At 36.7% G+C, this 26,493-nt stretch overlaps 1 protein-coding gene across 1 annotated transcript in view; it reads left to right on the forward strand.

Moving 5' to 3' along the window:
- Nucleotides 1–542: 542 nt before the first annotated feature.
- maml3 (mastermind-like transcriptional coactivator 3) overlaps nt 543–26,493 on the forward strand; it is a 138,524-nt gene continuing 112,573 nt past the window's right edge. Inside the window, exon 1 of the mRNA XM_073842183.1 lies at nt 543–1,452. Coding sequence (XP_073698284.1) covers nt 1,066–1,452 — 387 coding nt within the window. The 5' untranslated portion in view covers nt 543–1,065. The remainder of the gene's footprint in view (nt 1,453–26,493) is intronic.

The raw sequence follows: 26,493 nt of genomic DNA on the forward strand, positions 1-26,493 counted from the left end.
AACCCACAGAACTGTACTATTTTTTCCATTAAAACCTAAAATATATAGCATTTTGTATATTACTATTATTATTTTTACTATTAATAATAATAATAATAATAATAATAATAATAATACTTTTAAAATATTTTAACATTTTTATTTAATTTTATTTGATCTTATTTTCTAATTAATATTGTATTTTTGTTAGAATTTAAATTTATTTGAAAAAAATAAATAAAATTTTTTTTAATTAATGTCGTATTTTTTTCTAATTGTATTTTTTGTATTGTATTTATAGTGTAAACATGTTTCCCTGCACAGTCCGCTAGTGCTTTGTACTCTCATGAACTCTGGAGTATCAGATGCAGTACCCCGAGCCGCCGGTAAAGCATTAACACCGCTCTATCATTCACCTCTTCTGAAGTCAATATTGACTCCGCGTCCTGCGCACTAGATTCCGCGCCGTGTTTTGCGCGGAGCTGACGTGCTGCTCGCAGGCTGGTGGCTGCTCTTCGCTCGGCTGTTGTCCTGATATCACTCCGCTAGCATGGAGGAGGGGAGCGCTTGATTATTGTGATGGTGGCAGCTGCTGTACACATTGGCGACTGTAGGATTTCCTCTCCAGCCATCGGGACTTTAAGAAACTGCACACCTTGTTCGCGCTCGGGGAGGGTTTCGCCGGCCAAACTAATGAAATGCAAGTTCACGAAACAACTCCGGAGCCTGTTCGCAGCAGACGGCAAAACTTTTTTCAGAAGGACAACACAATAAAACGACGGGCTCGCAGCAGCGGTGCTTATGCGTGATGGTTGCGAGTAACATCCGGATGTTTGATGGAGCTCCAGTAGAGGCGAGAGAGTAACAGACCCGGTCGCCTCTCTCGCTCCTCCACGGTCCCGCACTGTTGTCTATTGAATGGTTGACACGGCGATCCTCCCGGAGGAGGGATTAACACTCGTTTAAACGCTTCTTTCTCCCCAATTTCACCGTATCTGCCTCCCTGGCGAAGCGGACTTCTGCCCCGCTTTGGAGAGGGGAGAGAGAGAGTCAGGGGGGCTTGACAAAGTTCTTCCCGAATCACAGATGATGGGGGATTTTGCCAGCCCCGCTGCCGTACCGACCGGCGGCGGCATTTGCATTAATAACAGTAACGTGAACTTAAACTCTGCCATTAATGCAACCAACAGCAGTACCGGCGGCGGCGGTAACGTGGGCATACCGAAGCACAGCACAGTGGTCGAGCGCCTCCGCCAGCGGATCGAGGGCTGCCGGCGGCACCACGTCAACTGCGAGAGCCGATACCAGCAAGCGCACGCCGAGCAGCTGGAGCTGGATCGCCGGGAGACGTTGAGTCTCTACCAGCGGAGTTTAGAGCAGCGGGCCAAAAAACCCAACAACAAACAGCAGAGCAAGCAACAAGAGCCCGATTCAACCGCGACCACCGAGCAGAGGAGCAGCACTCTGATCGCGGTGAGTTCACCTCTGCTTATAGTGTGCGTGACTGTTCTTTTAAATGTGTCTACAGTGTTTGAAATGAGCACAGTGCGGTTTGTTTGGGTTGCAGTGCTAACTTTCGCTCGGCGTCTGCGTTTTTACACTAGTCGGAACTGAAAACTCAATTGGTACAGTTATAATAACACGCATAACAACTTCAGCAAGATTAGCTGACAATTCATACTCGTGTGGAAGTGCATTAGAGATTCGAGCAACTTTTGGAGGCGTTTAGCTACTTTGCAGTACAGTCTTGTTTAAAGTTATGTAGTAGCTGATGATGTCATTCGATCTCCTCCTACTTACTACTTGTAGTTCAGGCGTGTTACATGTTTAGATAACATTATAGGAGGTGAAAATCTAAATCAGCTTGCTAATTAAAGTACGCGAATGTGTATATTCGCTTTTTGGTGCTCTATTTGCACTGGTTTAAGTGATAAAAGTAGTGTACTAGTTTTAGTTTCTTTTTAGGCGCGCTGTTTGAAATGATGATACTACACTAGTCTGTTTTGTTTTTATTTTATTTTCCGAAGCAGTCCAAGACACATTTAACTCTTTTGGATGTATATTAGTGCATACAACTCTTTTAGGGAAGTCTGATATCATTTTTAGAAAAGTAATGGATGGCGATGGTGAGGAAACAAATAAACCAATAGGTTCAGACGCCGCCACAGAAAAGTTACAGTGAAAACCAGTCCCTTGAATCTCGACCTATCACCGTGGAGCGTCGTGTCTTTGCCTTTTGTGTCAAGGCACTGAAATCCTCTTTGAAATGCTAAGTGAGCCTGTTTTCTGAGGGTGACATAGGTAGTTCTCAAAGCGTTAATGGCTGGTGTCGTCGACCTCCCTCTGTGCGATGTGGACATTTCTGTGAGCCGGTATATAGGCAACAAATGCTTCTCATCGGAGTCATTGCGATTTAAAGAGACCACAAGCTCGCTGCTTCTCCGCCTTTTCTCCACATAAGCACCGTGCTGCAGCTAGGTGGCTGTATCAAGTCGAGTTAGGGTCTTATGCTTGCGTCTGGGTTCAGACCCCACACAATGGCTGTGTGTCAAAACCTAGCGAGCTGCCTATGTAGACAACATGTATGTGAGGAAATTACATGCATGCTTTGTAGGCAAAGCCAGTATTCCCCAGCACGCTTAACTGGATGTATAACAATTTGATAAGTTAATTGTTTTTAAATGATGCATAATATACAGATTAATATTGTCATCTGGATTTACACTCTTCAATGGTTAACACCTGTTAAAAATGTAAGATATTCAAATTGGCTTTTTCATATTTTGTACATTCGTTATGGAATAGATGCACTTTTTTTTAGTCCTAGCAGATGTTTAAAATTATTTTTATTTTTTATAAATGTAGTCAGTTCTCAAGAAAAAATGTCCATGTACACACAAGTCTTTGTGAGTCATGTGTGTCATAGCAGTACAGTTTAAACCAGTGTAAGGTGATGACATTTTATCTTAACCCTAAGAGATAAAGGGAAAGGTGCAGTCTTCAGCCCTGCGGTTCAGGACTCCAGTACTATCTCTTTTAGGCTTCCTTTACACCTGGCTATGCCTATTAAGATCTGTTTTGGGTTATGAAATCACAGGTAGGCAGTTGATGCATGTTGTTTTGATCTGGTACTAATGTGCATCTCCTTCAACCAATTTTGGTTAGATTCATCAAAGTGTCTCTTTATAGTAGTCACTAAATGGATCATTCATTACATAAGTCTGTTCAAGTGTTATTTTAGTATTATTTATTTTTTAAATATTTTATTAGTTATTAAATAAAGTTTGTTAAATATTTAGCTTTATTTTAAGTTTTACCTTTAGTGATTAAAAAAAAAATGATTTTCAGCTTTATTTCAAGTCATGAAAAAAGTTTTAGTTAACAATGACAACACTAGTCTGTTACTATATTGTCAAAATTACCTGTATTTTGAAACCATTATTTTCTTAAGTTCGATTTTCCAACTTTTTAAATAGCATGTATGTACAAAGCCTTAATGTAAATATTAGAACAGAAAGCAGCACCAGAAGTTGGAAAACTACAGGTTGAATCGCTTTTATGTTTGCTTATGGACCTTTTACACTTTTTGTCTGTTTCTGAAAGTTTCGTTTTCAGCACAAACTCACCTCTGGACCATGTTGCAGTTCTTAAAGTTCACAATAGTTTTCTTCTAGTGTGTTTAATGCATCTGTGCACAGGTTTATCAGTCTTGAAGTCGTGTCCGGCAGCCGTGTGTGTATTCTCCAGCTAAAGCAGTGCCTGTGGTATCACATTGTTTTGCAGTGTCTGGGACCAGTGCCCAAGATCTAAATTTAACTCCTGAGTTGGCAGGGTTACACGAGGTTTGTGACGTCAGACACTCCAAGAGCATATTACCACTGTGTAACTTTCTTGTCTTCTGTATGTGTTTGCGTGGAGGCCTACAAGACTGGTAGCGCAGGTATAAATGTGTGCGATACGTCTCACTGTGCGTGTCTGCGTGTAAGCATTTCAGCGGTCCGAAAAGCTGCAGTCGTTTATAAAAATAATTTATTTTCCTGCAGGGGTTGTTTGTGCAGAACGTAGGATACCTGAAAACTTTGCAGTTGTAGTATCTGTTAGTGATTCTCTTGTAACCGATTACCTTTTCCCACAACTTTAGTTGTTTTTTGGAAATGTTTTAAACATGAAATATCTGCCTTAAAGGCATAGTTCACTCTAAAATTAAAATTTAAACCTGAGTTTGTTTCTTGTTTTGAACACAAATGAAGATATTTTGAAGAATGTTGCGAACTAAACTGTTTCTGGTCACGATTGACTCTCATAGTATGGAAACAATACTATGGAGTCTGTGGAGACCAGAAACTGGCAACTATTTAGAAAGAGCAAGATGATGAGAGAAATTCAATGTTTCTCACACTTAAATCAGGAAATTTTGAATGTAGTGCACGGTTGTATGGACCACTTTTTTGTCCTTGGCAAACCTATACCATAATGTTTGGATGAAGTATTCATTACTAACTAGCTGTCTGTACCTGCTATTTATTCAGCGAGTGATAAACAGAAACTAACCCAAGAGCACTAGATAGGGAAGTAATGCTACTGGAGTCAATTACCGGAATCCACACACCTTTTGTCTGTGTCAGAATAGGGAGGAGAAAATATGTACAGCCTCAAGGTCTTAAATTACACAATTTACAGTGTTACTCTTTTATAGTGTCATAATTTTCAGGTACATCTGTATAGTGTTTTCACTATTATTTAACTATTATTTATGTCACACATAATAAAGATATTTTAAATTAACTTTAATTTTATATTAGTGTTTTTGGTAATTCCATGCAAACGTCAACCTTACCATAAAAAATAAAGTTTACCAAAGGTTTTTACTATACTGATAGCACAGATGTCATCATTTGGTGGTTCAAATACCCATGTGAGGTCTCTCTTAAAGTTTATTTTAGTGCATGATTTTCTATAGTCTGGTAAGTGCTATTTTCAGGCTTGTCACCTCCATAACAGTACATATTCCTCATAAATAGACACAACAAAATTAAAATAAAGTAACAATTATATGTTCTATGAAGAGCCATCCTTTCTCTATTTGTTTGGTATTATTGTGTCTAGTTTGTGCATTTTAATTCACAGAAATCCGACAAAGTATGTAGTCTCTCAAAAACGGCGTCCTTTTTTGCCACATCCATAACGCATGATTATTTCCCTTTGTAGTTTGTATATTTATTATGTATATATAAATACATACACAGGACAAATATGTTAGATTTATATGTAAAATACAAATAACATACAAATATATATTTTTAAATATATACATATGTGTTATATATAGCCTATATATATATATATATATATATATATATATATATATACCTATTTTAGTTTTAAGAATTATGTTTAGTGCTTTCGTCATTTTTTTGTCACAAGCTAAATAGCAGTATTTTTAATTAATATTTTAGTAATTTAACTAAAATTTCAAATTTTTCTTTTCCATCTGATATTTATTTATTTCATTTGAACTTCACTTAAATAAACAAACTTTAAAAAAAATTGTTTTTGAGTAAATTACACTCTAAACCAGAGGTTCTCAACTCTGGCCCTCGAGGTCCACTTTCCTGCAGAGTTTACCTCCAACCTTGATCAAACTCACCTGCCTGTAACTTTCTAGTAATGATGAAGAGTTTGATTAGCTTGTTCAGGTGTGTTTGATTAGGGTTGGAGCTAAACACTGCAGGAAAATGGACCCCGAGGGCCAGAGTTGAGAACTCCTGCTCTAAACTATGCTGGGTTAAAAAAAAAATCCAGTGCTGGACCCAGCGATTGGGTTAAATGTTTATACATATTTAACTCAATTGTTGCTTAAACATTATTATATTTCTTGCTTAAGATGAACCCAAAATAGGTGGGAAATTAACGTTTATTAACAAGTTCAATAAATGAACATTAGCTGTTGAAGTTGAATAAATAATTAAATAATAAGCTCTTTTTAAATGGCTTAATAATAAATGTTCAACTTTTGATTATTGCTGATGCCTCTGGTAATTATGTGTCTGATTTAGAATTTACAACTTTTTTTGAATTTATTTTAAGCCAGCTGTATAGTAATTTTAAAGAACAGTTGAGGTAAATATAACTACCTAGATTGTTGGGTTAAACATTTAACCCAACCGCTGGCTCAAAACAACCCAGTCGCTGGGTTTGTCCATATTTCACCCAGCATTTTTTTTTAGTGTGTAACAACAACAATCCTGAGTATTTTCCTACCAAGTGTTGTCCTACCACTGTTACTGGCACTATAGTCTCAGCCTCAGGCGTCACGCCCACGGAACGTTGGCTAAACGTCTGATGCATATGGTACACTTAACTGGAAACACTTCAGGAATGTCGAAGTCGTCATCTGATTAGTTGAATTTGATCGGATATCCGGAACACGCGAGTGTCGCGTTTATTTTCGGTCCGCCGGGAAACAAAGCGCAGACTGATTTACTCGCGTTTTGCTAAAAGGTGCTTATGCAGACGCCGTTGTTGTTATACACATTTGCGACGTTCGCGAACAAATTACTGACTTACTGCTTGTTCTCCCTCTTCTTCGTTAACTTTCAATGCTGGTTATTTCAATGACTGACTTGTTGCATGCCAGTCTGTTGTTGTGGGGGCATTTCTACACCTCGAAACGTGACTCTGAACAAAACGAACTGTGATTGGTTGTTTGATATGTCGGTCAAACGGCCTTATGGGCGGGCCTTGGCCAATTAAAGCTGCCATGAATTCCAGACCTTCAGCCGTCAGTCTGAAGGTCTGGCTACGCGAGACTACTGGCACTATGACCTCCCTTAATCACACTTCATGCTCTCTGTTGTGTTATCGTTGCAGCACACACTTTAATGTTGGTATGCATGTACACATGTTCCACTGGAATGTAGGACAAGGTGTATGTCAACACTGCAGCACATAGTCCACGCAGTTAAATCAATATTGCTGTGTGAGTGATTTCTCGTCACCATCTCTTACGCACACACTGCAATACATTTCACAGGAGATGATATCCTATATGGCTGTCTTTGGGCATTTTTAATATTGAGGCTTATTGGATCCATATTCTGCTGTGCATTCACACACAAACATACTCACATGCAATATGTCCACACGCAAGGGCTCAGCATCAGGAAACCCACTGCTTTCTCAGAGAGAACCGAAACAAAGTCCGTCTCAAAAGCATTACAGAGCACGAGACCTATTTGTGCACACAACTATGAAATAATCAAGTTTCCGGACATTAGTAGTGAATATTTAGCATTATCTCTTATTGTTAAGGCATATTGTTACCTTTTAAACTTGTGTGAGCTGTGATTCAGTGAATTACTCATGCTTTACTCTTACACCAGGTGATTTCATGCCTTGTTGTGGTTTGCGTGACAGTTGTACAGTATCACAGCCAAGAGATTGAATATGTATATGTATGGAGAAGAGTCAAAACTCTCCAGGCACATAGGTTTGATAACTTTTCAAGAAAGGCTGTTAAGTATGCATCATTTCTTTCGCCAAAAGCACAATCAATATGTTTTGCAAGAAATATGCAGGTTTGCATTTTTGTCGATGCTGGCCATTTTAAAATGAACATCTGAAACTTTTCTGTATTTGTGTTTGTTCATGTGTGCTTTTTTCCCCCCGCTCCTTATATTGTGTATTCATGCCTCAATAGGTGTCACACACTCATTGGCTACTAAGCAGACTAGGCTCTGAAATATAGTGATATTATATGGGAAGAAAAGCTGTGGCAAAATAAATAAATAAATATGCTATTAACAATTTCTGGCCATTTTGCATCGATTTTCTCTTTTGAAGCTATTTGAGTTAGACTTTATCCAATTTGTGGAGCTTGCACTTAACCCAGGCTTTGTCATTTGCTCTTCGATACTGAATGGACAAGCTCTGCCACTGATTCTACACACACATGTGCTGAAACAAAGTTCAGAAGCTCGGTTTGTCTGTCAAAATGCAACATGCATAAGCAGTGCAAAACTGAATTATAATTTATTATAAAATCAAAAACTCAAGATATACCTAATACATGAAAAAAAAAACATTTAAAAGGACGATAGTCAAGCTCTGCCACTGATTCTGCACTCACATTTGTGTTGAAACAAAGTTCAGAAGTTCGGTTTGTCTGTCAAAGATGTAACATGCAAAGCATTGCAAAAATGAATTATAATTTATTATAAAATCAGAAACTTAAGATATAGCTAAGACATGAGAGGACATTTAGAAGGACAATAGATGAGCTCTGCCACTGATTCTACACTCACATTTGTGTTAAAACAAAGTTCAGAAGCTTGGTTTGTCTGTCAAAATGCAACATGCATAAGCTTTGCAAAAATGAATGATCATTTATTATAAAAACAGACTTAATATATACCTAATACATGGCAAAGGACATTTAGAAGGACAAAAGACAAGCTCTGCCACTGATTCTGCACTCATATTTGTGTTGAACCAAAGTTAATAAGTTTGTCTGTCAAAATGTAACATGCATAAGCACTGCAAAACTGAATTATCATTTATTAGAAAATCAGAAAAATAAGATATACCTAATACATGACACAGAACATTTTATTTTAATTTAAACTAAAAATGATCATCACCTGATTCATCATCACCTTATGAGCATCTAATAAACAAAATAAATATGTAATGTTTGTTCTTATATAATATCATTAAAACATTATTTAATGCTTATCAGATCAGTAGTTCAGAAGCCTGAATTTGTTAACATAATCTTCTCTAAAAGGTTAGATGCGTTACAGGGTTTTCTGGTGGGATTTTGTATAAGTTCATGAGTTTTGATCAGGTGTCAAAAGTCTCTCGCACCAGTGCACCCAAGTAATTTTTCACATTTGCAACACCCTGGTGTTTGCTCAGCACTAATATTAGACATAACGCTGTTACTTCCCGATATTTTGACCTCTGTACAGTGCATTGACAGCAGCTGCTTTAGGATTTTCTTGCTTTGTATGTCTACTAGCAGTCGAAGCCCGATGTTAGCACTGTTGTAGTTACATGCTATGCGAATATCCTTACACATGATGTAAATTCACGTCTGGTTTAGATGTTAGAGAGAGAGAAATGGAGAAGGATTGAGAGATGGGCACATACTAAGTCCACTATGTTCCACCAGTATGATGAATTCCGAAATCATCACATTGGTCACCGATCATCTCAGCGCTTCAGATGCAAAAACTGATCCCGAAACAGTGAAGTCTACTATCAAGCTCGTTCTAGGAAAACAAGTGAATCATGGCCCACTTGATCATCTTCTCACCATCTCTGTTAAGCATCTCATGTGACCATCTTCTTTCATGTTGGATCTTTGAGTACCCATGCCATGACACATCATCTGTTCTGAGTGTCCATTCTTTGAAAATCTTATACAAGGTCAAGTGACGTGGGGATTTTTTTGTCATTGTAATAAACAAGTAGAACAAAGGCTGAAGAAGATACTACTTGTTCCAAGACCTGGATATCAGTACTGTTTGTACAGACTATTATAGCATCTGATACACATGCCTTATATACCTTTTTTTCCCAAAAGAGAGAATGTTTTACCCATAAGTGAAGTTTAATAGTCGATCTTTGAGGAGAAAACAAAGCCAAATAATCTGTGGAGCATTTTATGGGGTTTGTGTGTGTTTGTTTGAAGACAAACTGCAAACCGCTTCATTATTGATTAGGAAGATGCCTGGAAGTCAGTCTTTGCCTCTGCCTTTCTTTCATAACATATGAGAGAGCCAGTTAAATATAGATGAGTGTCATCAGACACACACACACACACACACACACACACACACACACACACACACACACACACACACACACACACACACACTCTCATGCAGCTCCTCCATGGCAAGGTTTCCCACTGCTTTGGCCTTGAGTCACACAGAAACTGGTGCACAGACACAACATACACATATTCAAGGCACACGAACGCTTCCTTGTCCTCATTGTCTGTGGAGTTGACCAGGGTCAAACACTCATCAGGAGTCATCATATGAATGACCAGATTGTGTCGGACACAACCGTGATCTTTCACTTAGACACTAGCGTATTTGCATTAAAGGAACCACTTTGTTGTTGCAGGATTTACATTCAAACGTTTTTCACTTAGAAATTGCTGCTAAACTATATAATTACTACAAAACAGCAAATAACACCTGAGTTAAACTAGAAATTTTGAAGTGGAAAAGCTGAAACAGCTGTTTTTAAGTAGTGAACATGTTTTTTTCCCGGTCATAAAAAGCATATGTGCTCTTAATAAACACATTTTCATGTCTGTGGCATTTGCATGAAACACTAAACGCACCACATGCTAATCCATGTCCAGTCTTTACGCACACAGTAGCGCTGTCATAATCCCAATGTTGTGTCATTGGTCAAAAGCCACCTTATAACACTCTTGCTGTGATGCTCACATTTTATCCATGCTGAGCTTAAGAATCGAGGTGGCGAACAATCACATTTTCTTTTTACTTTAATGTGGCTATTGAGTTTTCTAAAGGCTGTTTCGACTAGATTCTTGATCAAATAACTTTTATTTCAGCATATTTTAAAATGTAATTTATTCTTTTGAGTCCAAAGCTGAATTTTCAGCATCATTACTTCAGTCTTTTCTGTCACATGATTCTTCATTTCTTATCAGTATCAATGTTGAAAACAGTTGTGCTGTTTAAAGGATTAGTTCACTTCTAGAATAATGTCATCCAAGATGTCCATGTCGTTCTTTCTTTCTTCAGTCGAAAATAATTTAAGGTTTTTGATAAAAACATTCTAAGATTTTCCTTCATATAGTGGACTTCAATGGGGATCAATGGGTTGAAGGTCCAAATTGGAGTTTCAGTGCAGCTTCAAAGGGCTCTACACAATCCCAGAATAATGTTCTTATATAGTGAAACGATTGGTCATTTTTAAAAATATTTCAAAAATAAAATAAATTTTATATACTTTTTAACTACATATTTGCACTAGTTCAACCTCACTTATTACAAAGCGAACTTTCAAAGAACATCTGACTCCTTTTACGAAAAAAGGTAAAACAACAATGTCAGACGAATTTGAAGTTGGAGGAGAAAGTGAGAGTTTTTCACCTCACATCAACTTTAAGTGCACATACCAAGAACTAACCACGTGTGACCTTTTCAATGTGAGTATGTAATGTGTGAAGTCAAGCTAGTGCAAGACAAGCACCTGCGGTTAAAACGCATATAGATTTTTAGAAACTGACCGATTGTTTCACTAGATACTATTCACTATTCCTCAGCTGGGATCTTGTAGAACCCTTTGAAGCTGCATTGGAACTGCAATTTGGACCTTCAACATGTTGGCCCCCATTGAAGTCCACTATATGGAGAAAATTCCTGAAATGTTTTCTTAAAAATCTTAAAGGGATGGTTCACCCAGAAATTAAAATTTATTATCTGTTTACCCTCAGGGCATCCAAGATATAGGTGACTTTATAGATTTTAAACTCAAACTGTTACAGTCTGTCAGTCATATAATGGCAGTCAATGGGACCCATGGCTTTGAGAGTCAAAAAAGCAAACACAGACAAAACCAAATTAAACCCTGCGGCTGGTGACGATATATTGTGGTCTTAAGACACAAAACAATCGGCCTGTGCAAGAAACTGAACAGTATTTATATATTTTTTTACTTCTGATCCACCGTAATGTCCAACTGCACTCCACAGATCACTTCTGCGCTTGCATCCTCTATGCCAGAGCACATTGACACATTACACGCCGGCTGTTGTGAATGCGCTTAGGACAGTTGGACATTGTGATGGATCAGAGGTCTTATGACCTCAATGTATCGCCACAAGCCGCAGGATTTAATTTGTTTTTGTCCGTGTATGTTATTTTGACTCTAAAAGCCATGGGTCCCATTGACTGCCATATATATATATATATATATATATATATATATATATATATACACTGACAGATTGCAACGGTTTGAGTTAAAAATCTTTGTTTGTGTTCTACTGAAGAAACAAAGTCACCTACATCTTGGATGCCCTGGGGGTAAGCAGATAAACATCAAATTTTCATTTTTGGGTGAACTATCCCCTTAATTTCATTTTGACTAAAGAAAGAAAGACTTGAATGACATAGGGGTGAGGAGTGAAACGATACTTTAATATATTTGTGGAAACTATGATACATGTTTTTTGTAACATCATAAATGTCTTTAGCAGCACTTTAGATTAATTTAATGGGTCCTTGATGAATAAAAGTATTCATTTCTTTCAAATAAATAAGTAAACTTTACAACTGACCCCAGACTTTTGAACAGTACTTTATGTAGACTGTGGGTTATTGTAAGAACCATATAAACGGCATCAACCCACTCAAAATGAACTTTTGCACTGACAGGATTATCTGTCATTGGTGATCTGCACAGAATGAGCTTAGACCTTGTCTTAGCATTTCACTTCTGCTTAGACCAGATCAACAAGCTTTTACACATTGGACACAGCAAAAACTGTTTTGATGAAGTTACACTATTACTTGATCTTTTTATTATATTTGACTAGGAACTATTTATTTGAAAGATATTATTAATGTGCCCTGTAGTGGCCCAGTATTCATGTAATATGAAAGATATAATGTGTATGTTCTGTTACAAAATGGACATTAGCTGTTTCTTAACTCGTTTCCTTCCTCTTGGGCTTCTTCCTCATTTTTGCACACTTCAACCTAAATCAGAAACAAAGTACAATAGGTCTATCTGCACCATTACAGTAACTTGCACATCGCAGCTTGCAATTTTGCAACAGTGCAAAAAAGGTTTACATAAATGCAAATAGGGGCTTCACTGAACATGTTTTAGTAACAATGCAAACAAATAGCTGAATCTAAATTTTGACTTGAATAAATCAATGGACCATTTGAACTGAAATTACAGAAATTATTCAAACTTACCAACTCTAACGCCTTTTTTATTAGTCATAATTGTCATGGATGATGAATCCAAAGCCATCACAAGTCTAATAAACACAGATGCACACAAACAGATCAGCATGTGGTGTGGAAGTTTTTGGACCATACTTTAGAAGTGTTTGTTTTTCAGAAACTTAATGGACTGTGGATTGACTCCTTGCCCCTGTGTTCTCTGGACCTAATTATTAAATAATTGTAGATGTACGTGTTCACAATTGCTATTTTTACTATGAAGCTTTGATCAGTGTTGTCCAGATCTGCAGGTGGTACAACACAGACTTGTTTAGGTGGTCTGGGTTCAGGCTTTACTGAGTTTTTTGAGGTGAATCCTTTTCTCTTTCTTGTATTTGAGCTTTGTAAGAGAGAGTAAGCATAAAATGAATACTTTTATTCGGCAATGATGCATTTAAATTGATCAAAAGTAACAAAACATTTTAAAATGTTACAAAATATTTCTCTTTCAAATAAATGTTGCTCTTTTAAGCTTTGTTCATCAGAGAATCCTGAAAAAAGCAGTTTCCAAAGAAATATTAAGCAGCATTTTCCATTGGAATACCAAATATTAATGGAATACCTGTATGCAAAAGAGCACATTCAAAAGCTTAAGCTCTCTGGATCAAGTTTATAACTTCCTTGTTCCAGACTGGTTCAGAAAACAACCAGATAACAAATGCAAAAAAAGGAAAACCTCTTCAAAAGTTTCCCTTACTGATTTTCAATATCCTTTATACTTTGTATTTTGCACCAATTACGAAGACCGTCTCAACTTTTATTGACCTGCTATGACATCCGCAACAGAATCAAACTAAGTAGCTTTTCAAACTCCTCTTTATTCTTAGAGTGAACTCTAATAAGTGTCCCGCGGGCTGTGTCGTCTTGAGTCTTGCATGAGGTATTGACCCCTAATGATGCAGGTTACGCAGCACTTGCAGTGCAGAGCTGGAGGTTTGCTCTTCAGGGAACGAAGCTGCTTTCCAAGTACGCAGAAATGAGAAAAGTGAAACTGAGCGCTCACACTCATGCATATTTCAAAACAGACGCTCCCTTAGAGAGAACCAGAAAGAGAGGGAGACAGACTACTACACTCCTCCTCCTTTCTCTCATGTTGCCAGGATACAGTTGAGACACACGCATTTGTACACACATGAAAAGTTCTGTACATAGTTAATTTCTTTCAGTTTTGGAACTGTTATTTAATTCTGTTTCATAAAGTATGTGCTTTGTAATCTTGATTGGTTTAGTGTTTTGTGTTTTTAAAGCTGAAGTACATAATTTCTGCCCCAGGAGTGTGTTTGAATGAAAAAAAAAAAAAGTTTCTTTTTCAAATTCCCGCCCCCAAACTCACACCATTGTTAAGCCACTGTTGCTGTGTTGGGACGAACTGAATCAAACAGAGTAATGCCAAAATCCCGTTATATTTACAGTGACAGCTGACAGCTGTGGTTGCAATGTTTCAAGTAATTTAATACAGGATGGCACATTGGTGCTTGTATATTTTACAACTTTTAATCGTATATATTTAATTAAAGAGAGAGTTTTCCCAAAAATGAAAATCACCCCATGATTTACTCACCCTCAAGCCATCCTAGGCGTATATGACTTTCTTCTTTTTAGACGAATGCAATCAGAGTTATATAAAAAAATGTCCTGGCTCTTCCAAGCTTTATAAAGGCAGTGAATGGATGTTGATGCCTAATAAAGTGCATCCATCCATCATAAAAACTACTTCACACAACTCCAGGGAGTTAACGAAGGCCTTCTGAAGTAATTTGATGCATTTGTGTAAGAAAAATATCCATATTTAAAACTTTATAAACCATAATCTCTAGCTTACGCTAACTGTCGGATGATATAAAGTTAAATGTAAAGGGTCAGAGAGCTGTCAGAATGCGTTCAAAATTTCAAAGACGAACTAAGTTTTTACGGGATTGGAACGACATGGAGGTGAGTGGTTAATGACAAAATTTTGATTTTGGGGTGGAGTAACCCTTTAACCCCCCAAACCCACATGGAGTACTTTTTATGATGGATGGATGGATGCACTTTATTGGACTTCAAAAACTATTAACAGCCATTCACTGCCATTATAAAGCTTGGAATAGGCAGGATATTTTATATATCTATCTCTATATATCTCTATATATCTCTATATATCTCTATATCTCTCTCTCTCTCTCTCTCTCTCTCTCTCTCTCTCTCTCTCTCTCTCTCTCTCTCTCTCTCTATATATATATATATATATATATATAAAACTCTGTATTCGTCTGAAAGAAGCAAGTCGTATACACCTAGGATTAGGGCTGCTCGATATTGGCAAAAATCATAATCACGATTATTTTGGTCAATATTGTAATCACAATTATTTAACACAATTATAACAGGGTCCAAAACTTTATATTAGTAATTAATTTAAAGATAGCAATACAGCAGAAAAAAAGTTTTTTTTTTTTTTTTTTAAAGAAATACTGAATACTTTTATGCAAGTCTAAAGTATGTAATTATATTATCTGAATGTAAAATAAAACAGCGTCTTAACTGTAATAGTTAAACATGCTTTGTTTCTTATTAAAACTATAAAAGTCCTTCATTCAAGAGCAGTGAGTGACTCTTCCCTTTGTATTTTTATTTTATCGTTTTATTAATATTAAACACAAAGACGACAGAAGGAATATTTGTTGCTGCTTTAAGCGCCACACGGATCCAATATACTGTTACACACGTATTTTCCTTCTCAACTGTTTGTTCATTTAAGACATAACTGACAAGGGTTTACATGAATGATCACCAAGTGCCTCATTTTTTAAATATTTTTGCGTGTATTTGACTGTTTAGGCGCACACCTTGGGGTAAAAGATAACTTTACATGTCCGTGTTCTGCTCCGTCTCTGAGCGCATACACAGAACAGCGCAAGTTTTCATACACGCTATTAAAAACACAACATCAAAGAAACATTAATAAATCAATTTTGCTGATTTGCATGTGAAAATAGGCTTTTATGGAGAAGCGAAATCGCACCACTGGTTAGGGGGTGGAATGGGGCGCAATAATCGTTTCATCTCAATTACTGCATTTTTTTTATAATCGTTTGAAGCAGAAAACGAAATCGAAACCGAATTTCGATAAATTGCACAGCCCTACCTAGGATGGCTTGAGGTTGAGTAAATCATGGGGTAAATTTCATTTTTGGGTGAACTATCCCTTTAAGTAATATAATGCTGTTAAGCTTATCTACTTGAACTGCCAAAATCAGCTTTTTTCTGCCCGCCTTGAAATGTATTATTATGCTGCTATATTTTTAAGAGTGTACCTGTAGTGACAACTCACTACAGGTACACTGTTAAAAATAAAGCTTCCAAAATGTTTTTGGTTCCCTAAAGAGCCTTTCATTGAATTTCATCCTCTAATGTGAAAACATTTTAGTAATCTGAAGAACCGTTTTCCACTATAAAGAACATGCATGGATGTTAAAGGTTCCTCATTAAACCATCAATGGCAATATGAATCTTTATTTTTGTAGCATGTAGCACAAAAGAAATCCACATGATAAATTTTACTGTCCATAAAGTATGGTCAATACTTGTATATGAGCATGCAGGATCATGCACACAAATAAACACCATCATAGTGATAAAAATGTTCCTGAAACATCCACAAATTAACAGAAAATGCAGACACGAAACGCCATTGTAAATTTCTAAAAACAAAAATGAGTAGAAACAATTTTCACTCAAAATGATTGTTTACCTCCAAAATTCATACATTTTGCAGTATTTTACAGTAAAATTGCATATAAATTGCAATTTTTGTCCACTGTATATGGCAGATAATTTACAGTTAACCAATTAACAGGTTTTTACTACTTTTATTTTGTACAAATGACTAATTTTTTACAGTGACGGTGTGTTCACACGGGGCGTCAGCGTCAACGCTTGACGGAAGGCGTGGCTGACGCCATGGTCATAGCAGTGTTAGCCAATGAAATTAGACAGGAATGTGATTGGCTGCCACCTGGCTACTGTATTTGCATAGAGCGATCCTGATTGGCTGACGCTTTCCGTCGGCGGCGCTTCACTGGCATTGCTCGCCAGTGAAGCACCGCCGACGGATCCACAATTCTTTTCGGCAACGCGTGACGTCACCCATTCAAAGTCAATGGGAAGCGTTGACGTTGACGCTGACGCCCCGTGTGAACACACCGCGATGGTGCCACAGAGCCGGTGAAAAAAGTAAAAGTAAATGAGAAGTTTAAATGTAATTGCTTCTGTATATTGAGCTGGGATAGAGAAAACATTTTGACTTCTGAAAATGAGCATTTAGCATTTTAGCATAATAATGGGCAAACAGGTTTGTGATTTCAAACCATATGCAAATATTTGTGTTTTCCATCCTAAATTAACCTCGTTGAATTTGTATGTGATAATGAGATATGACTAAGTTTGACTTTGAGGTTGGATGTCAGATGGTTTTCCTGTAGTTCTAGTCTGTCCTTCATTGTGTTTGTTTACATTGGGCTCACCGAAAGCTTCTTTTGACTGGTAATGTAACCTTTTGCGCATGATGGAGAGACCTTGCATCCTGTTTTTGGTCTAGCTTATCAGGTGTTCACTGTTAGCCTTTCTATTTCTCTCTGGTTTTCTCCTTCTATCTCTGGGAGTTGTCATGGTGACAGTGATGCAGACAGCCGGGAACAGCCTGGCTGTCATCTCGGATCTGTCAGTGTGTGTTTGTGTGTTTGTGTGAAAAGACTAGACTGTGCTCATTTCAGAGAGAAAATTATGTAATGTTCTCTCTAAAAACAGAGACAGAGAGGGAGAGAGTGAGCGCCAGCGGCTTTTTTCTGAATCTCTTACTCATAATTATAAAGCAAGTGGCCGCTGTAAAGCTTATACAGCCATTTGTAGCGTTAGGAAGTGGCCTGTGTTGTTTGTGGTTATCAGTCAGGTAGTGTTTGATCATGCTGGTGCATATATAAGATATAAATGGCAATAGCCAACAATACATTGTATGAGTCAAATTATCGATTTTTCTTTGATGCCAAAAATCATTAGGCTCCATGAAGTTCCATGAAGATATTTGGTAAATGTCCTGCTGTAAATATATCAAAAACTAATTTTTGATTGGTAATATGCATTGATAAGAACATCATTTGGACAACTTTAAAGGTGATTTTTTATTTATTTATTTTTTTTTTTTTGCACCCTCAGACCTTTAAGACTGGTTACAATTCTCAAATGTAAGATATAACAGTTTAAAAGTAGCACAAAACATACTTTTTTTTGTTTTAAAACACTTTAATTATCTAAATGTCTCTAGTTTCATTTTATGTATTGATTTATTTGAACTTTTAGAACTTGCTTCCTACAACATGATATTTAGGTTCTGTTTTATTTACTATTAGCCTAACCGTGAGAGTCTCTCTCTCTATTTCTCTCTCTCTCTCTGTCTCTCAGGTCTTAATTGTTGAGTTAGGGGTGGGCAGTAGTAAGCAGAGTCCCTGTGACGTGTGTTGGGGTCGGTGTGTGTGTGTGCGTGCGAGTGTGTAGGAGGGGGTGTGCTATTGGATAACACTGTCTAAAAATACTTGGCTAATCTGCAAACATGAGGCTAAAAATACATCCTCGGCTAGCTTACGCTCTCACAAGTGTAATGAGGGCGGGCCATCCTGAAGGAAAGAGAGGGAGAGAGAGGTAGGGTGGGCAGGAAGTAGTTAGCAAGAGTAGAAATGGAGAGATTTTATACTGCTTATTTATATTCTTCAAATACTTTTTTATAATATTGTTTAGTATCTTTATTTGTTCTGTAGTTAGCCAGGCCTTTTGAAGTGTTCATTTTATGTGTTTAGTAGTTTTGTCAATTAAGAAAAAAAAAAAACAATTAACAACTAACAGTTAATCACTTTTTTTTCTGAAATTAATCACGATTAATCGCGATTAATCCCACTTTACATTAAGGTTTTTAAATATACTTTTATATTACAATAATTTTACATTCAACCTTTAAATTAATAAAGAAACAACATAAAGACAATATATTTTTCATATATTTTTTATGACTAAAGGTGAGTATTACTGATGTCTCTAGGAAATTGTCATTTTCCCCCTAATATTCAACCATTGACTATATCCATTCAACATTACAGTATAATTAAGAGCTATACATTTTAACCTTTATCACACTTTAAAAATGACAGCTTCTAGTTTAAGTCAACTTAAAACAATCTTCACATAAACCTGTTATTTACCTGTCCCTTCAGCAAGTAGGAAATATACAGAAATTGAATAACGTTATCAAACACTAAATACTAAATTAAATATTGATGAATCCTTAAAGGATTAGTTCACCTAAAAATTAAAATTAGCCCGTGATTTACGCACCCTCCAGACATCTAAGGTGCATATGACTTTCTTTTTTCAGACAATTCCAAGTTATATTAAAAATGATCCTGGCACTTCCAAGCTTTAGAATGGCATGGGGGGGTGTTTCTTTTCATCGTTCCAAATCAAGTCCAATAAAGTGCATCCATCTATAATAAAATGTGCCTCACACGGCTCCGTGGGGTGAATAAAGGCCTCCTGTAGCGAATCGTGTTTTTGTGAGAAAAATATCCGTATTTAAAACGTTATAATCACTTGAATCTAGCTTGCGCCAAATAGTCGTACCCGGAAACAGCTCCTCTTGGTTTATATCGAAATCCTCCAACATTTTTCTTTACAAATCCTCGTTTTTTTATATCTAATTCATGGCCGTTGTTTTGTTTTGATCTCTCCACGGCACATTCACTAAGAATTAAAGTGATTCTTACATTTTAAATATGGATTTTTTTCTTACAAAAAAAACACATTGATTCGCTACAGGACGCCTTTGTTCACCCTTCGAAGCCACGTGAGGCACTTCTTATTATGGATGGATGCACTTTATTGAACACCCGCCTATGCCATTCTAAAGCTAGGAAGTGCCAGGACAATTTTTAATATAACTCTGACTGGATTCATGTGAAAGAAGGTGATATACACCTAGGATGCCTGGAGGGTGAGTAAATTTTTGGGTGAACAAACCCTTTAAAGCTACAAAAGTTAATGATTTCCTCTTCTTTTATTTTTCTTTTGTTCTTTAATTACCAGACATCTCAGCAGCTTGGTTATTAGCTTATTTGGCTGCTATTACTTTAAGAGCTGCCACTGCTGAACATAACATGGATCTGACACTCATAATTTCATAAACACTTCATTGTATATGTGCTTGCAATTGAAAGCATGCGCTATGAGTACAGTGTAACGGCTGACAGAACAGGTAAATTAGTTTTTACTAACATGGCCTGACAACAGGGCAGTTCATCTGACCACAGTTTACTGTTGTTCTCCTGAAGCTGCCTTGTCACCTGTACCTTTCCCGCGCTTGTTTGACTAACACCTTGTGCTAAAGTAAAGTTGGAGTGCACATCTGAAAAGTCTCTTAGTTTTGTGGTTGTAAAGACATTCTGCGACTATCAATTGAGTAAACTCAATTCTTGTCAAGAAAAAACACACAGAAGCAGCAGTTGTGAGTGGGGTGGCCAACCCTAGCCCTGCCCCTGCATTAACTGTGTTAAATATTTCTGGAAAAATTAATCGCCTGTGTTAATGTGCTAATTTTGACAGCACTGGTTTAAAGTTACGTGAGAAGTCAACTTTTGAATGTAGGAAAATGTATGTAGGAAAGAGTGTGTATATATATTTTTGCATTCAGTAAGTTTTGCTTAAATAATGATAAAATTATGATGAATTATTTAAAGTTTATTTTATTTTATTTTTATTTTAACCTTGTTAGAATTAGTTAATTTTATTTATCTTTTTTATTTGTCTGTTTTACTTTTAGAAAGTGGCAGAAAGAGGATCGACACATCCTTGTGAAGGCATGTGTTTAGTTAAACAGATGACACAATGTTTACTCGTACACAGGGTCAGTGAGTTTTGATATTGATTTAGTTGATAGTTGCGCTGTGAATATGCGGATAGGAATTTGATCTCATGGAAAGAGAATGCAGTTGCAAAAGTCGTTTTTTGAGCATGCTAAAATTCCTCATTAGTTCCTCATTAAGCTCAAGGTTTGCTTGTAGCTTTGGATAAGTATGAGAGCTAAGGAGAGAAAAGAGATTGCTTTATAAAAGTGCTCTCTTTTAAAAACAAGTCTAGGTGTTTGTATATCTGTATTGGTTTAAGGTTATTATAGCATGCCCACTTCAGCAAATCAGCTTGGGAAGTTTAGCAGGGCACACAGAGCTCCAGCTACATTAAGTTTTCTACCAGTTTGTTTGCTTCGTTCTTGTTTCATGCTGTTTGTGCAGTTATCTCTCGTAAAGTGTGGGCGAGAAGACATTGTTGTACTTCTCACGAGTTGTGTACTTACACCATCTCCTCTAATTACTGCGACACCGTTAAACCCAGAGCAGGAGGCCGAAGTGAGCGACAGAAAGTGGCTCCAGGGAAACATACCTCTGTGTTCTGCTTCTATTGATCTTGAACTGTGGTCAAGCGCTGTTTAGGTGCTGTCTTCTGCAGTATTTGCGAACTTCTGCACGAATACTGGATGTGTTTAACGTTTAAACTGGCAAATGTGTGATTTTAGACAGCAGGGTGAGCCAGAAAACTAATGGGGCAGGAGAAATGGCAGACAGTCTAACATTTTTATTTATTTATTTATTTTTTAAATGTCTGGCCTCCCAGATGTAGCAAAGAAGACTATATTCCTGCTCAGAGCTGATCATGTGCACACAAACACTAACACACAAATCTTAATGACTTTTATGATTTTAAAAGTGGCGATAACAGGACTGTGATAACCAGTGTTGTTAATAACTAAAATTAAAACTAAAATCAGTTTCACTGATAAAACTGAAATAAAAAGAAAACATAAATATTTGAACTTAAAGTGCTTAAAGTGCTTAACATACTTGAATTTGACTTTTTGTCAAATAAAGCCCTGAAAAACCCTTGAAAATAGCAATATTCCTGAAGAGGTACTTCAAAAGTGCTTGAATTATAGAAAGAAAGAGTATCTATTAGGGCTGGGCGATATGGCCTAAAAATAAAATCCACGATTTTTTTCACAAAAAATCCGATTTACGATTTAAATCAATTTTTTCCCCCCTACTACTTTTAGCATGTAAAGAAACCCAGCTTTTCCACAATATATATGGGCACCATATATTTTGCAATATACATTGCAACTGCATCAGTGATCGCTTTCCAACAGGCCCCATTCTTATCATACTGCACACAGTAAATGTTTGTAAGACAAATAAATATGAGATGGGAGGAAAATGTATATTTCCATGCTTTTCTCTTGCACTTACATCATATACAAAAATATACAATTTTGAACACAGAAATATTAAATGATTTAAATAACTGAAACGATCTGCCAGCAGGTGGTGGTAAGACACTGATTTAATTACTGAATCATTTCATCCATTTGATTCGTTCGAACAGATGGTTCATTCAGGAATAAATCAAGACTCTTTATGAATGGGAAATTGAATCATTTCACTAGATTCGTTTAAAAACGCACGTTCATTCATAGACGAAACACCGCTGTGTTTGAGTGGAGATGCGCAGCGTCTCAGCTGTGACTTGTTTCAGACCACTTTTGACGACGAAATAGAGCAAAATCAGGCAATAGTGTTATAGTCACTTAATAATAGTGTAAGTCACTTAATAATAACTTTTTGTTTATTTAACATTTATAATAAATCAATATCTCGTTTACAAACTCCCTTAAAAATGACTAAAAGCTGTCTCTCATCTTAGTTCGCAATATCACAAAGCTCTATTATAATAAACGAAGCTACTGCCCATTCAGTCTCTTATTTACACTCTCTACACTTGAGATACATTTGTCAACGTGCAAAACACATAGAAACCTTTAAAGCTCCACTCAGCGCAAATACAAATATGCTGGTCGGGTCAGTCGCACATGGTGCTCCTAAATATTTTTTCATAGTCGTACGCAGTAGTTTTTTTTTTTTTTTTTGCCCTTGAACTGCTGGTCGCACCGGTGCGACCTAAGATTCTTTTTAGTCGCACCATTGAGAAATTAGGTCGCACTCTAGAGCCCTGATATGCAAATAATTCGCCATTGTCTTCAATCATCTCTCTACTCTGTTTATGTGGTAAGTGAAATTGTATACTGTAATGTAACAGGCTAACTTGCTAGCAAGCAGCTAATCATGTCCCCTTAGTGACCAAGAAGTTCTTTGTGGCGAAAGAAGATTCTTCAGATTATAAAAAGGTAAGAAAGAGATGGTTCTTTAAAGAACCTTTGACTGAATGATTCTTTGTGGAACCAAAAATGGTTCTTCTATGTCATCACTGTGAAAAAAACCTTTTAAAGCACCTTTATTTTTAGGAGTATAAGTTAGTAGTACTGACAGTGTTGTGTAAACATGACTGAAATCAATTGAGTAACTTATGCTGGAACCACCCCGATTGATTCAAACTCTTGACTTCGATCACATATATAATAAATTAAAGCTGAATCAAAAACAAAACAACAAAAGCACAAACATAGCTCATTAAAATATTAGTAAATACTACAATAGTATTTAGTTGAAGTACTTGATTTTGGCATTCTGCGATTTTCAGATATTATTGTATAATGACAACCAAACCAACGCTGTAATGCTTTCATGTCTCATGTTTCTCTCTGTGGTGTTTTTCTTCTCACATGATATAATTATTTCGACTCAAATCAATATTTCATGTCCATTTACTTGTGTATTTGATAAGTAGTCATGTAATAAATAGGATAATATACCCTGCTAAGGTTTATTTGGTGATGATTACTATCTGACTGTACATTATCCCTCACTTCTAGGTGATATTGTATGGTTATTTTAAAAGATTCAAACATACGTGGGTATTATAATGGCTTCAAACATGAGTTTGGAGTTAGAAGCATCTATTTCAAATACACCGGAGTATATCTAAATCTACTTTTTATTGCTTAGTCAAGATGCTTGTTGAAGAAGGCCTATAGTGTTCACTTAACTCGCTTTTCTGTGAGACCCTAGTGCTTTTCTTAAGTACATATGGTGTATATAAATTGGGATTTCTCACAGGTAAATGATGAAATGTCAACAAGGAATGTCTGTTAACTCAACCAGATCTACTCTCGCTGTGTAGGTGCCTTTTATAGCAGTGAAAAGAAAATTCAAAGGCAGTAGGATGGTAAAATCAGTTGTTTGTTTGTATGTCATGTGCTTGTTGGTGTGTGCCGATACACTTATTGACCAAATACCCGGGGGACCATGAAAAAGAAATGGGAAACCGAAAATTTGGGATATCTTCATTCAGCACCACACTGCTACTGCTGTATCTCTCCACAAATCCTTCTTTAGACTAAATCCACACACTTTTAGTCTCTATTTCAGTCAAGTTGGCCTTCTTTTCCAACATTTGACAGACGTAGCTCAAATAGTCACTTCAGTCAGTTGAAATAAAGGTGAGTGAAGTTATATGTTTCAAAACGCTAGCTTTGGCGTCTTGTTAAACAATAATGTTCTAACAACGAATGACGTTTTTAGTGCTCAAGCGAGAGGGAAGGAGCCATCTGATTATCAGCAGCTCACAAGAGATGAGGACACTCGAGGGCAGTTCAGTTCACGGTTCTTCTTAGGATTCAGTCTTTAATGGTGCTTTGCTTTAGTGGTCTCGTAAGCACAAAAACCCTCCTTTACGCAAATAGGTGTTAGCAAAGGATCATTAGCACTTTCTGCCTTTTAAATATATGTGTAGCTGAACAGAACAGTCATGGAAGGTATTAAGTCAGATAAACTGAAGTGGAAAAATACAACTCTTTTCACAATTGTTTTAATTGAAATTTCAATGTATTGCTGGCATAATTAGAAAAAAAGAATGGACAGAAACATAACTCAAGAATGTACTTACAGGATGTTTTTCATTTCCTTTGGAAGGGTTTGAATTCTAGTATTCCCTATATGAAGGTATTGCCCTTTTATTTCTATACTGTTTGTGGTTTCATGCTAAACCACCTGTGAAACTGTGTTGACCTCAAACTTAGTACATTTGAAACTCTGCTCCAGTTAGACCCCTGATGGATAAGCTTAAACAATACACATCCCCCAGCAGGTTTGAGTTTGATCGAAACACTCAAGTCAATATAGCCACAAAGGATGATGAATGTGGAACTCAGGTTAATTTAAGCCTGGACCAAATAATCTCTCTGCAGTGCAAGACTTCTCATTTCAAGAACATTGATATGAACAGTTGATAAGTGGAGAGGAATGTTATAGCTTTGCTTGTGTCTTTGTTTGCTGGGATGTTATGTTGTTGATGCTTTGAACATTAAATGGGGAGAAGAGGGGGAATGGAATTGGGAAACGAGGCAAGCCAGACTCTAACTCGCAATGCGCGTTTGACTCCTCAACCACATGCACATCGTTTTTGTGTTGTGTTTCTTTCATTTGTGATTGTTTTAGCTTAAAGGATTAGTACTTACTCCCATGTCATCCAAGATGTTTAAGTCTCTCTTTCTTTAGTTGAAAAGAAATTAAGTTTTAAGAGGAAAACAGTCCAGGATTTTTCTCCATATAGTGGACTTCAATGGGGATCAGCAGGTTGAAGGTCAAAACTGCAGTTTCAGTGCAGCTTCAAAGGCTTCTACATGATCCCAGCCGAGGAATGCACTCTTAAAAATAAAGGTTCCAAAAGGATGTTTTTGCAGTGATGCCATAGATGAACCATTTTGGTTCCCCAAAGAACCAGTGATTGGTTCTTAAAAGAAGAACATAGGGTCTAAGTAAGTAATTATATACTTTTTAACCACAAAGCTTGTCTTGCACTAGCTCTGCGATGCTCGTCTATGATTTCATGCATTATGTAATCATGTTGGAAAGGTACTTTGGTTCAAAAAGGTAGAATAGGGCAAAAAAAAATTCTCCCCCAACTTCAAAATTGCTGGAGATGGTTGTTTTACTTGTTTTTGTAATGGGCGTTTGACTTTCTTTGCATGTTTGCTTTGTAAACACTGGGGTGACCTTTCCAATGAGATTATGTAATGAGTGAAGTCAAGCTAGTGCAAGATAAGCATTTGTGGTTAAAGTTTTTTTTAGAAAATGATGATCGTTTTGCTAGATAAGATCCTTATTCGTTGGCTTTCCTTTGGGATTGTGTAGAGCCCTTTGAAGCTGTATTAAAACTGCAATTTGGACCTTCAACCCACTGATCACCATTGAGGTCCACTACGTGGAGAAAAATCCTTTGAATGTTATCCTCAAAAAACCTTAATTTCTTTTTGACTGAAGAAAGAAAGACCTGAAAGTTCCACAAATCTTTAGGAAATTGTCAACTTTGCAATTGATTTTACCAGAGCTTCTTTAAGTTGACATTTTTTTTTCAAAAGCAGATGAGAGATCTGTGATGGTCGTAACCAGAGATGGTCTCCATGTTTTTTTGTTTTTTTTGTTTTGTATAATTTAATTAACCACTGATTTTTAAATAGGGGCTAAAAGACCGGTAACTTAAA

This window comes from Garra rufa, chromosome 6 (assembly GCF_049309525.1).
Source record: "Garra rufa chromosome 6, GarRuf1.0, whole genome shotgun sequence".
NCBI classification, from domain to species: domain Eukaryota; kingdom Metazoa; phylum Chordata; class Actinopteri; order Cypriniformes; family Cyprinidae; genus Garra; species Garra rufa.